The sequence below is a fragment of the Lithobates pipiens genome, unplaced genomic scaffold (genome assembly GCF_037356315.1).
Source record: "Lithobates pipiens isolate NorthernLeopardFrog02 unplaced genomic scaffold, aLitPip1_a1.2 Scaffold_25, whole genome shotgun sequence".
Taxonomy (NCBI): Eukaryota; Metazoa; Chordata; class Amphibia; order Anura; family Ranidae; genus Lithobates; species Lithobates pipiens.
In genome coordinates, this window is record NW_027507787.1 from 165,324,747 (window position 1) to 165,338,608 (window position 13,862).

At 43.7% G+C, this 13,862-nt stretch overlaps 1 protein-coding gene across 4 annotated transcripts in view; it reads left to right on the forward strand.

The window, feature by feature from the left end:
• Nucleotides 1–13,862, forward strand: part of CLCN1 (chloride voltage-gated channel 1) — a 238,176-nt gene that overhangs the window by 72,201 nt on the left and 152,113 nt on the right. For 2 of the 4 annotated variants that reach the window (XM_077455097.1, XM_077455096.1), the window contains exon 1: nucleotides 2,044–2,619. The exons of the other annotated variants lie outside the window; for them this stretch is intronic. In XM_077455097.1, the coding sequence (XP_077311223.1) occupies nucleotides 2,419–2,619 (201 nt within the window). In that variant the 5' untranslated portion in view covers nucleotides 2,044–2,418. Of the gene's footprint in view, nucleotides 1–2,043; nucleotides 2,620–13,862 lie in introns of those variants that run through there. 4 annotated transcript variants of the gene reach the window in all.

The following is a 13,862-nucleotide window of genomic DNA, read 5'->3' on the forward strand; positions in this document are numbered from 1 at the left end:
CGTGGCACTGATGACAGATGGCACTATGTGGCACTGATGACACGTGGCACTGATGACAGATGGCACTGACGACAGGTGGCACTGACAACAGGTGGCACTGGGGGCAGGTAGCACTGGGGGCAGGTAGCACTGGGGTGGATGGCACTGGGGGCAGGTAGCACTGGGGTGGATGGCACTGGGGGTAGGTAGCACTGGGGTGGATGGCACTGGGGGTAGGTAGCACTGGGGTGGATGGCACTGGGGGCAGGTAGCACTGGGGTGGATGGCACTGGGGTGGATGGCACTGGGGCAGATGGCACTGGGGCAGATGGCACTGGGGCGGATGGCACTGGGGCAGATGGCACTGCTGGGGGCGGATGGCACTGCTGGGGGAGGATGGCACTTTTTTTTTTTTTTTTTTACTTTTTTATTTTTTACTACAGGCAGAACGGCTGCAGCCGTTCATCTCTCCCCTCTCACACTGTCTGTGCGAGGAGGGAGAGTGGCGCTGAGAGATGATCTCATATGTTTACATATGAGATCATCTCCCATTGGACACGCCGATCACGCTGTAAACGGCCGCTGTGATTGGCCGTTTACAGCGATCTGTGTTTGCCTGTCCCCGGGGGACACGGCGAACACAAAACTTCCGCGATGCGCGCCCGCGGTGGCGCGCATTGCAGAAGTAAACAGCAGGACGTCCAGGGACGACCACCCGGACGAACGCGCCTGCTCTACGGCCATCATTCGGCCATAGGGCGGGCGCGAGGTGGTTAATTATTGTTGTTGTTATTATTATTATTTTTTATTTCATGATTATTTAAATATGTATTTTATGATTATTAATTCATATTGTTGTTGTTAGGCCCCTTTCACACTGGGGCAGAGGTGCGTGGGCATTATTTTTAGCGGCGCTTTACCATCGGCTTAGCTGCTCTATTTGGCCGCTAGCTGGGGGTGGTTTTACTAGTGGCTGAGAAAGGGTTAAAAACCACCACAAAGCACCTCTGTAGAGGCGCTTTGCCGGCGGTATAGCCGCAGTGCCCCATTGATTTCAATGGGCAGGAGCGGTGGAGGAGCGGTATACACACCGTTCCTTCACTGCTCCAAAGATGCTGGAATTCTTTTACCGTCCTGCCAGCACACCGCTCCAGTGTGAAAGCCCTTGGGGCTTTCACACTGGAGACACAACAGCGGCTGTTTCAGTTCAGTTTGCAGGTGCTATTTTTAGCGCAATTGCGCCTGCAAAACGACATAGTGTGAATTTTATGATTTTTTTTTTTAATTGTATGATTATTTTTAATATTATGATTATTTTATTATTATTTTTATTATGTATTTTATAATTATTAATTGTTTTTTTTATTGCTATTTTTTTAAATTTTTTATGATTGTCTTAAATAGCACAGGAATCATGTAATATTATCCACTCTTCATTTTTTTCTACAATTTAGCAATCATGCTTATGTACCATGAGTTGTAGATATTATAATTTTAAGCAGGGTTTCCCTGAAACTTAAAAAGATTTCAAGGATTTTCTCAGAAGAAAAAAAAAATTGAAGAAGGCTGCTTTGAGTTTGCATATCTGTGCGTGAAATTAGATACATGCTATTTATGCATTTTTTCTGCCCGGGATTCTATTAGAATCAGTTTTGGGCTATATACTTCTTATAAATGCAAAATTTGGAAAAATAGGACAGTATATGAGTTGTGTATTAGGAAACTTGCTACTACAGTAACCTAATTATTAATATATTCTACTCTAACAAGTTTTTTAAACCCTCATAAATTAATTTTTTATTCTTTCTTTTTATTGGATAAACTTTTATTGGATAAACTGTATAGTACTTGTCCGATGGCCTTTTCATGTTGGTGGTGATATCTGCAGCAACTATTCCCCTTCTCCTTCCACGCTGTCCCCTGCACTACCTCTCTCCTTCCTTACATGTTCCTCTGTGACTGTCATTTTGGCCATCTCACTGTTATTTAATATCTCAGGTTTTGCAACTGGTCACGTGACGCGCTATATATATCTATATATCTATATACCTGTGCTTGCACGGTAACCCAGCTCCCTTTTCACAAGCCCCTCCAAGAGACACAGACCTGACATGTTGCAGTGATCCCAGAGGCCATGAAAATGCAGTAAGATACAAGAAGAGAGGGAGGTGACACGTTGAGAGGACACAGGGAGACGCTTGGAAGACGCTTGGAAACAACTTGTGAAGGGCAAAAGACTTTTAATGAAGGTTTCTGGACTGACAGAGGAAGGAAAGATACAACCCATGAGAAAGAAGCAGCCACAAGCTTGTGGTGAGCCAACAGGACTCGTAAGATAGCCTGGTGGGTCAACTGTGGGCATGGTGGATGGACAAATGCGGGCAAGAAACAGTCAATGAGAGACAGACAGCGGGAGACAGGTGAACTTGCTCTGAGCGAATGTCCAGAGGCCGAGGGACGATGCAGTCCATGGAGCCACCTAAGGAGTCCCAGAACAATGGTGCCAAGTCAGGCTGGTGGGGAGATGACCCTCAGTACCAATATATAAAAATACGGGACTCTTCTACCTACGGGATACCAAGCCAGAGTTCTCCTCCGGTACAGGAGGCGGCTGGGGAACAGACGTCAGCTCAAACCAAGGTACAGGGATGGCAGTTCATGGGTTAGCCTGAGCAGGCAGTTCTGGCATTTGCTAACACTGCAGGTATAGATGAGGGATTTAGGAGACTGATGTGACCTCCTGGAGGCAGATTGATTAGTATTGCTTTGATAAAACCGCAAAGGTCCCTGCAGCCATAACTGCTATTATGGTGGAATTAGGTATGGGGCACCACAAACCAATTTTAGCTTGAAAAATATAAGACAGGATATTAAAAAAATATTGCATAAAACAAAAAAAGCCTCCTCCTTCAACTTGCACTTAATCCTTAAAGAGGAACTTTAGTCCCATTAATGCTGGCCCTGCCAACCCTCCCCCTCCCCATTGGTGCTACCATCTTTGAATGTCTGGCACATGTAAGTTGCAGACAAAACAGCTTTTGGAGGCCCTCCTTAACAGTGCCATCTTCCCATGCTTGTGGAGATGTGCCAATATGCTGAAGATCTCTGCGTGTGTAACGTCATTCTTACCTAGATGAGAAAAAAATACAAAAGCACCTAAAAAATATGTATATCCAATTGTGGGAGAGGATGTGGGGTTGGAGGCAAGTACACACATTGTTTTTTGGGGTGAAGGCACGCTTTTACCTTTTAGATCTAATCCACATTCTGAAAGCGGCTCTTAAAGTGTACATCCACTCAAAACTTTCTTTCATCGTTTTGGATAGAGTGAGGAATGGTTTTACTACTGTTGGGAGTTCTGTTTCCCCTTACTTCCTGTTCTGCTGACAACATTGTACCAGACAGGAAGTGAGGGAAACTCTCCGGCAGCAACACAGACGAAATAAAATTGCTTTTCTTTTGTATAGTAAGGGAAGGATATAACTCCTAGAAGATTTGTTTTTCTGTATGGGTCCCTTTTGCAGATTTTCCATCACTTCTTGTCTGGTGTAACCGTTGTTAAGAGGACAGGAAGCAAGAGTAAATCTCTCTAGCAGAGCCCCGGACAGCAGTCAAAACCCATCAGGAATCCTAATCATTCTCTACTCTATATAAAAGTAGAATGTTTTTGACTTTACATATACTTTATCCTAATCCAAAGACTGTACTGAGAGTAAATAGGGGCCACCATTGCTGAGATCTTCTTCTAAAAATGTCAGCTGTCTTGTGGATCCAATGGCTTCAATACTTTGAGTCAATAACAGATCAGGAGCCCTAAATTCACTCGGACTTTGACTGGCTGCATATCTGCTTAGGTTAGAGACTTAAAATGTATTGAAAATGGAAAGAGCCAGGCAACTTTATCAGTAGGTGAGTTCGGCAATGTTTAGCCCACAGTAGAAGCTTCTTTGAACACATTCATTAACCCATCTATTCTCAACCAGGGTTCCTTCTGAGCATGCTAGGGGTTCCTTTAGCTGTGGCTAATTGACCTCCCATCTGATGATACGTGCGTAGTTCCAGAGCCAACCCTACATGACACCAGTAAAGAGGGGTTCCAGTCATTTTTTTGTTTATTAAAAGTCAAAGTTTACAAAAACTGTAGCTGCTGACTTTTAATAAACAGAAAGTCACCTGTCCCAGGATCCAGTGATGTACTCACCTGAGACATTCCTTCCCTCTGTCTCTGGCATCTCAACCCAACTGTGAATTGTGAATGGTCTCAGAGTCTTCTGGGACTTGTGATGTGCTCCAGAAGATTGCGGGAGGTGGAGGAGAACTTCTGCTTGGATCACCCAATTTAAGCCAATTTTGGAGCAGATACCTGTCAAAACCAGGTACCTGCTCCCCCCCCCCCCCCCCCCCAAAAAAAAAAATTGAGGAAGGGAAGAAGGCCTTAAAGTGGAAATTCCCCTTTTGGATGGAGCTCCACTTTAAGCTGTCTGTAAGGGCGGAATTCTGACCACCGTTGTAAGGGATTTATTCCTCCTACTGACTACCAATTTACCAATATATTTCCTTGGTGCTTATGATAGCTACAGTTGTGATTACCGAAGGATACTGAGATAATGGATTGATCCAGGGAAGGAATACAAGTGTGCTTTTTTGGGACTAGGATTCTTGATCTCCATGTGAGGCATAAGTCTATGTACTTTTAATAAGAGTTCAATGTAGTTAAAAACTCTTCAAATCACTAGAATAAGTTCTAGAAGAGTATTGTCACCAGTGGCCACAATGTGCTGTATCAATTTTTCCTAAGTGTGACCACAAGTATCTTTAACCAGATATATTCCACAAAACAATACATTACCTTTTAGCATCTATAGATTGGCTGTGGTAATTTGTTGGCTTCCAGCCCAGAGAGTGACATCAATCCTGTCTGTAACCCTTTTGCTTTGTATCCCTAACACCAGTCCTATCTGTAACCTAAGCCTTCATGTAACACCAAGACCGAACCTGATTGTAACAATAACCTGCATATAGCCCTTAACACCAACCCAGCCTCAAACACTAACCCATCGTGTATCCCTAGCATCAACCCTTCCTGTAATTTTAACACAAACCCTACATGTAACCCTAACACCAACCCTCCCCTGTAACCCTAATATTAACCTTCCTTGTAACCCTAACACTAAACCATCCTATAGCCCTAAAACCAACCCTCCATTTACACAAAGCCATTTCTCTACCAAGCCATCCATCGACCCTAATATGAACCCTACCTGTAATTCTACCACCAACCCTGCCTGTAGCCCTTACACTAATGTTACCTGTAACCCTATCATCAACCCTGCCTGTAGCCCTTTGACTAATCTTACCCTGTAGCTCCAACACTAACCCTATTTGTAAATTGAACACTCAATCTCCCTGCAGCAGTAACACTAATCTAATACAAACTTTGCCCTAAACCCTAACATTAACTCTCCCTGTAACCCCTAACTCTAATTACGGTTACCTGGATTGCTAATTTGTGTGATCTTCAGATAGATCCACCTATCAAGAAACCTCGTATTAGCAAATTAGTGATCTCCTGAGGCCAACCTGTGACTCTTGTCTATGTGCCATCATCTTCACTCACAGTGAAGTCTGCATTGGCTCCAGTACGTGAATACTGTATTGTAGGGTAATGGGGTATAGAAGAATGTTTTTCCATACATAGCTGCAGTGCATGCTTTATATACTGTCCCATGTCCTTGGTTCCATTCTAGCACCACTTATGGGGGTCCAAGAAAACAAACAGAGTAGCACGGTGTCTAGAAATCATAAAGTGAGCACGAAAGTTCTATTCATAGCTCCTTGTGGGTTTATGAGATGTTTCCAGGAGGGCAACCAGGGTTCATGGGTAAGAGCGGAAGAGGAGTCAGGAAACTTTATTGAGTGTCTGAAAAGGAGTAGCTAAAATCGTTACAGAAGAATTATGATAGTAGTACGCTTTGCTACAAATTTTTATATTAACCTATGGTCACACCATTATTTAATCCCAACTTGTGTGTAGTACAGTAAAGCCTTCTTAGAACAGAAGGTATTGACATATTTTATTCCATCACAAAAATAATTCCTTAATGCCCCATGGCAAGATCCTCTGCCAGAACCGCTTTAGTATATTCCAAATTTTGACCATCATCAATACAGTGTAGGACAACTATGGTATCTATGTAGCACAGACCCCAGACTGGGCTGGCTATATTATCCCAGATTCTATTCCCTATTGGATGCATGGCAGCCAGGCACACAGCAGTTTCTTAATATCTTCATCAAATAACCAGGTAGATAGAGTATTTTTGAGATTTATTGTTCAGGAAACTAGGAGAGGGTATTGGGTACTAGTTCAACTTTAACAGAAGACTTTTGGTGGTAGCAATAACCTTCTTTAGATAAGCGTCTGTGAATGTACAGCTTCAGGGGGATCCCACACTGGAAACAGCCCTGAGCCAGCAATCTGGAACAGTCACTCAAAGAAGTAAAGCAGCATCAGTCTCTTTTTCGGACTTCATACTTTCAGGCCTCTACTCACTGTACCCCTGTATACATGGATGAACCCTTCCGGCAGCAGCTTGGCCCAGATCCATGAGTCTTTAGGCCAGATCCTTGCCAGACTTTCCCTTGACTGTTCTCCAAACTTTAGCATTAGCAGTAGGCCTACAGCTCTCCCTGAGCTGGGACCTCAAACAACCTCCTGCAGATCTCAGCAGTTAGTCCAGGAGGGCAGACAACCCCCCCAGGCTGGGTCTCTCTCCATCAGGACTCCAGACTATTTATGCACACCTCAGCTCCTTGCTGGTCATTCTTTCAAACAGGAATTGGCAGAAGCTGCATGAATATTCAGCCCAGTTCTGCCTCTCCCAACCCACTATATTCCACAACTTACTGGAATGCAGGGGAACGTAGGCAAACCTACAGCCAGCAGAACCCAGAATAGCCAGTAACAATCAAATCCTGCTCCACTTTCTACAGATGAGCCTGAAAACTACAACAACTGAATCCTGTTAGGAGCCTAACTAAGAGGGTGTGACATCTATGACAGCCTTTCTCAACCTTTTTTAACATGAAAGAACGCTTAAAATAACTTTTAGGTTTCAGGGAACCCGAATGATAATATTTACTGTATTTACAGCTCATGGTACAATGAGGAATGCCTCTTACACTGGTGGTCAGTGGGAAGAATGTTCCATAGAGTGGTGGTCAATGGGAAGAATGCCACTTTCGTTGGTGGTCAGTGGAAAGAATTATCCTTAAATTGGTGGTCAGTGAGAATAATGCCCCTTACACGCAGAAAAAAAGAGAAAAAATAGAAAACAGACTTTAAAGGTTGCCACTATAATCCAAAAAAGGGAAGATTATTGTCTCACATTATAATAAAATATCAAAATGTATTAAATCACATATGATAAAAAAGAGTACAAACACATGTCTTATTGGTACACTGTAGCATATGTATATGTGAGAAGGCTGAACATGTAAAACCACATAGATGGCCCATAGAGTGTTAGTTTAAGAAGATTCCTTCTGACTGGAGGCCAAAATACCGGAAACACAGTATCAGTGCCAATGGATGACAAGGGAACAAAAGGACGCCCCACCTAAGTGCAATAAATTTAAATTTAATGCACTTACAGGAAGGAAATTAAAAACAGGCTCATCTTTGTGCTGGTGGCACGTGGTGCAGTCCGGTCTGGTCCCTAGTCCATCCTATTCCACAGGAAGGCAGTGATGGGAGACGAGGTGTTCAGTCCTTTTCCTGCGGCCTCCAGGAAGTCTGATTAGTCCGAGGTGGAACGCAGGTGACAACGTCACAGGAAGAGGAAGCAACAAGGAGAGGGGAGTTTGGAAAGAACAAACAGGCTACGCACTCGGAGTCTACTGCTCCTTCTACAGGCCTCCTCAGCACCAATGGATCACTAAGCGTTTTGCCAGTAGCTTCTTCAGGGGGTCCTATTGGTGCATGGCTACAAAGAGCACCCAGGGAACACAAGGCATCCAATTCATGAAAAAGTGCACCCTAGAAGGGGAAAGGAAGGAGGGGGAGGGGGGAGGAAAGAAGGGAAAGGGAAAAGGTAAAGCAGAAGGAAGGATAGGGGAGAAGGAAAGGAACAGAACCTGGCTCCCACAAGGATGTACAACAGCCTACTGAGGGACCTTATCCATAGATGGAAGCTTAAAAGATTGTCCTAATAGGACTTAACAATGGTAAACAAGTTTGTATAGTAATCAGAAATTAGGAAAATAGTAGTTAGCCATAAAGCTACCTATGTCTTGTACGCTGTGGGACGTATGACACAGAGCAGGACCGACTTTTTGGCTAACTCCTATTCTAAAGGGCCCATTGTCTGTTTTTCAAATTCTCCTTAGGGGGAAGCTATCTGGACAAACTGTGCCAGGCCATGATTTTTGCCAAATTCTGGGGTCCATTTGAAATTTATAATTGCTATGCACACCTGTTTACCATTATTGAGTCCTCTTTCAAGCTTCCATCTATGGATAAGATCCCTCAGTAGATCATTGTACAACCTTGTGAGAGCCGGTTTCTGTTCCTTTTCTTCACCCCTATCCTTCCCTTCCCCTTTCTCTTCACCTTTTCCCCTTCCCTCCTTTCCTCCCCCTCCTTTCCTCCCCCTCCTTCCTTTCCCCTTCTATGGTGCACTTTTTCATGGACGGAATGCCTTGTGCACCCTGGATGCCCTTTTAGCCATGTACCAATAGGATTCCCTGAAGAGGCTACTGGCGAAACGTGTAGCGATCCATTGGCGCTTATACCATGATTCCGGTAGTTTGACCTCCAGTCAGAAGGGATTTTCTTGGACTACCACTCTATGGGCCATCTATGCAGTTTTTCATGTTCAGCCTCCCCACATATACATATGGAACAGTGTACCAATAAGACGTGTCTATGTACTCTTTTTTTATCATATGTTTTATATGTGATTTAATACATTTTGGTATTTTATTATAATGTGAGACCATTTTGTTTCCTATTGGGATTATAGTGGCAACCTTTAAAGTCTGTTTTAAATTTTTTCTCATTTTTCTGTGCTTATATATTTGGATGTGGTGCCAAGCTCTGCAGTATATGTCTCAAACTTTTTTCACATGAATGCCCCTTACATTGGTGGTCAGTGGGAAGAATGCCCCTTACATTGGTGGTCAGTGAGAAGAATGCTCCTTACATTGGTGGTCAGTGAGAGGAATGCTCCTTACATTGGTAGTCAGTGAGAAGAATGTTCCTTACATTGGTGGTCAGTAAGAAGAATGCTCCTTAGATTGGTGGTCAGTGGGAAGAATGCAGATATCTCCAAACATCATTGTTGTCAGTGATTACCTATCTGAGAGGCAGAGTTTACAAGGAACCCCTAGCAACATTCGGAGGAACCATGGTTGAGAAAAAGGATAATCTTTGGGCTAGGACCTGGGACCCATCAAGACGGTGTACATAACCTGTGGTTATACTATTTGAGTTGGCACTCTTTAAAATTATAAACAATCTCAATGCACCCTTTAAAATTAAGGACAGTCTCGAGGCGCCCCCTTCTAAAATGTAAAAATCTTTTCTAATAGCGTTACATAATGCAGCAACATCCACACGTAGGACACCCAACATTAGATGCCATATATTCCTCCAAAGCAAATACCCTTTTGCACACTGGTACTGACTAGTATTCCAATGTTTCTACTCTCCCTCAATTTCTCTCTGTCACAGAGCTAATGTCAGTCCAGTGCTGAGGGAGAGGGGCACATAAGGGTCAAAGAAGGATGGTTTGCATCCAACAGACATCCTCCTTAATAACTGATAATGTCATTGGTTGTTAGGATGCCAATGTCTAGAAAGTCGTAATGGTGTCTAATGAAAACCTGTGGCAGGCTTGATCCCCCTGCTGGCATGTATACAATTTTTGATCACTTTTTAGGCATTTTGCCAAGGCACCTCTGAAGAAACCTCAAGGCACCTGGATTAAAAAAGGCTGGGCTTAATTATTCTATAAGACTATGCCTGTGTGGGTTTCCTTCGTGTACTCTGGTTTCCTCCCACACTCGGACATGCTGGTAGGTTAATTGGCCCCTGTCTAAATTGGCCACAATATGTGTATGTATGAATGTTAGTTAGGGACCTTAGATTGTAATCTCCTTGATGTGAATGTATAATAGATATGTAAACACGATGCGTAAATTGATGGCACTATATAAGTACCTATAATAAATAAATAAAAATAAATATGAGCACTTTCTAAAATCATTAATGTGTGCAGAAGCCAACTTACTAGAAGGCTTCATATACAGTGGATATAAAAATCTACACACCCAGGTTTCTGTGGTGTGAAAAAAATGAGACAAAGATAAATAATTTCAGAAATTTCCACCTTTAACCACTTCATGCAAAACGGTGTACCCGTACGTGAGTACTTTAACACTAAGTACCGGGGTTATGGCAGCAGCTAGCTGCCATAACCTCAGTATTTTCAGGAAAGTTGTGTGTTTCTTTTCCGGATAAAAGTGGTCTCCGTGGCGAATTTGCTGCAAGATCACTTTTATCGGTGGCGTGAGAGGTGACCACCTCCCTCCTGCCGCGCTTCGGTCGTCTCTGCCGCTTACCGGACCCACCGGTATCGGCGGAGACGATCGCATCCTCACCCGTGGATGCCCGGCTGCCGACTGTGGGGAAGATGGCCCCTGCTTGGCTCCATGGCATGGGAGGGCGGAAGCGACGTCAAAAGTCACTTCCGCCCATATAGGAGAAGTTTTTTTATTTTTTTAAATTTCAATTGACTTTTTTTTTTATTGCATTTTAGTGTAAATATGAGATCTGAGGTCTTTTTGACCCCAGATCTCTTACCGTATTTATCGGTGTATAACACGCACCTTTTTCTCCTTAAAATCAGGGGAAAATTGTGGGTGCGTGTTATATGCTGATCCCCCGCGGATCTGCGTTCTGTGGAGTGGCGCCGACATTTACCGAGCCGAGTGTACTGTGTACTCGGCTCTGCTTGCAGTCACACACAGTCCCACCTCCTAGCCTTTACGTCCCTCCATTGGATCGGATTTGTGTCCATCATAGGACCCGGGCCAAGGGGCGGGACGGGGGCATTACTGCAAGTGGAGCTGAGTAGACGAGTACACTCGGCTCGGTCTATGTCAGCGGTGAGAGGAGCCAAAGATCTCGGTGAAGAAAGGCGGCGGCGCTAAATGTAAAATGAAAACATGCTGCAATTTTGGGGAAGGCTGCAGATAGACAGTGAAAGGCTGCAGGTGGACAGTGAAAGGCTGCAGGTGGACAATGGAAGGCTGCAGGTGGACAGTGGAAGGCTGCAGGTGGACAGTGGAAGGCTGAAGGTGGACAGTGCAAAGCTGCAGATGGACAGTGTGCAAGGTTGATGGGGGCATTTAAAATGTATTTTTTTTTCCTTAAACTTCCCTCCTAAACTTGGGGTGCGTGTTATACGCCGATAAATACGGTATTTAAGAGGTCCTGTCGTGTTTTCTTTCTATTACAAGGGATGTTTACATTCCTTGTAATAGGAATAAAAGTGACCCACATTTTTTTATTTTTTTTTAAAAGGTGTCAAAATAATTTGTTTTAAGTAAAATAAATAAGAAAAAAAAATATTTTAAAGCCCCCTGTCCCGACGAGATTGTGCGCAAGTCGTGCCCCGCATATGAAAACGATGTTCAAACCACACATGTGAGGTATTGCCGCAATTGTTAGAGTGAGAATAATAATTCCAGCACTAGACGTCCTCTGTAACTCAAAACTAGTAACCCGTAGACATTTTTAAACATCGCCTATGGAGATTTTTAAACGTAAAAGTTTGTTGCCATTCCACGAGCGGGCTCAATTTTTAAACATGACATGTTGGGTATCAATTTAATTGGCGTAACATTATCTAACATTAACTATCTAAAGTGTATGTTTCCAAAAAAAGTGTGCTGCAAATATAGGGTGACAGAAAGTATTGCAACAACTGCCATTTTATTCTCTAGGGTGTTAGAAAAAAATATATTTAATGTTTGGGCAGTGGCGTCGGCGGGGGAGAGAGATGCTGACGATAGCTGAAGCCCTGAGTGGGTCTTCAAAAAGCCCCAGATCGGGGGGGGCATGGTGCTATTATTACCCCCCGATCTGACTCGAGTGTAATAGCAAGTCCCGCCTTATGGAGCCTGCAGCGGGGACCGTGGGATGTGTGACATCCAGCATAGGTGCTGCAGGCTCCAGAAGGTGGGAATTACAATGTGGCCACCACGCCACTGTGAGAAAATCCCGACCCCACTACTGTACTGTGTGGTGGGTATGGCGCTGAGCTGCAGGAGGACACCTGAAGTCTGGTCAGGTAGGTCAGTGTATGTCAGTGTAGGTCAGGTCAGTGTGTGCCAGGTAGGTCAGTGTAGGTCAGTATGTGTCAGGTAGGTCAGTGTATGTCATGCGGGTCAGTGTGGGTCCGTGTATGTCAGGTAGGTCAGTGTGGGTCAGTGTCAAGTAGGTCAGTGTGTGTCAGGTAGGTCAGTGTAGGTCAGTGTGTGTCAGGTAGGTCAGTGTATGTCATGTGGGTCAGTGTGGTTCCGTGTATGTCAGGTAGGTCAGTGTGGGTTAGTGTCAAGTAAGTCAGTGTGTGTCAGTTAGGTCAGTGTATGTACCTATTTCTTCTACTCGTTTACAATTCAGTTCCAAGAGTCGCTAAGGGCGGAGAACTTGGTAGGATAATTCACCCTGAATGTCATCTGCGGACTTGTAACTCAGCCTGAGACGCACCAGAGTGAATAATCTTTGGGACTGTTCCCAAACACTTCATGAACTTTTGTAATTACTCGTTCATATTGTTATTTATACACATCACTTATTTCTTTCACCTATTCAAATAGGTGCCTTTTAGCGCAGCATTTATTGTATTTAGGTCAGTGTATGTTGTCTGGGTCAGTATCAAGTAGGCCAGTGTTTGTCAGGTAGGCCAGTGTCAAGTAGGTCAGCGTGCGTCAGGTAGGTACTACCACCCCCCTGTTTTTTGCCACCTAGCAACGCCCCTGTGTTTGGGGTTCTAGCAAAAAAAAAAAAAATGATTTTAACTCTAACTTTAACAACAAGTATAAAAAAGAGGCTCGGGTCAAAGTGGTTAATGTGACCTATAAAAAAAACAAATTGAAATAAAAAAAAAAAACTAAAATAATATGGTTTCTTATGTGTGTACACCCTTAAACTAATACTTTTAATTTTATTACAGCACTCATTCTTTTTTGGTATGCATTTATCTGCATGGCACATTCCTTGAGGACTTTAGAGGTTTAAAGTAAATCAAAACCAAACTGAATGACATTAGGAATCATTCACACAGGCGTATCCAAAATACACTCTCATAATGTACAGGATTTTGCTGGCAGAGGCCAACAGAAAGATCTTGTGTATTTGCTGTACACGTATAACATTTGTGCAACGTTTCCATGCATACAACTTCTAGCATACAGGCACCCTATTGGGCAGCACAGCTGCTCAGACCATGTCATTAACAACAATGTGTAATCAGCTGCACCTACGCCACTGATTACACTCTGTTGGTCTAAATGAATCATTGATGCATCGGTGGTGCATGCGCAGAATGACCTCAGGCAATCATTCAATCTGCACATGCACTACCGGTGCATCAGTGACTCATTCAGACCAATGAACAGCAGCAGCCAATGGAGTCCCATCCCTATAGCTGCTGATTTCCTACAGCCACTTTCTGTCTACATGCACTCACTCCAGGGTTGGCTGCACATCAGCTGTATGCAGATACAAAATGATATATCCCCGCATATAAAACCAGCCTAGGGAACAAACAAAACTGTTATATACACGTAGATCCCATCCATGACAGTCGTGTGGT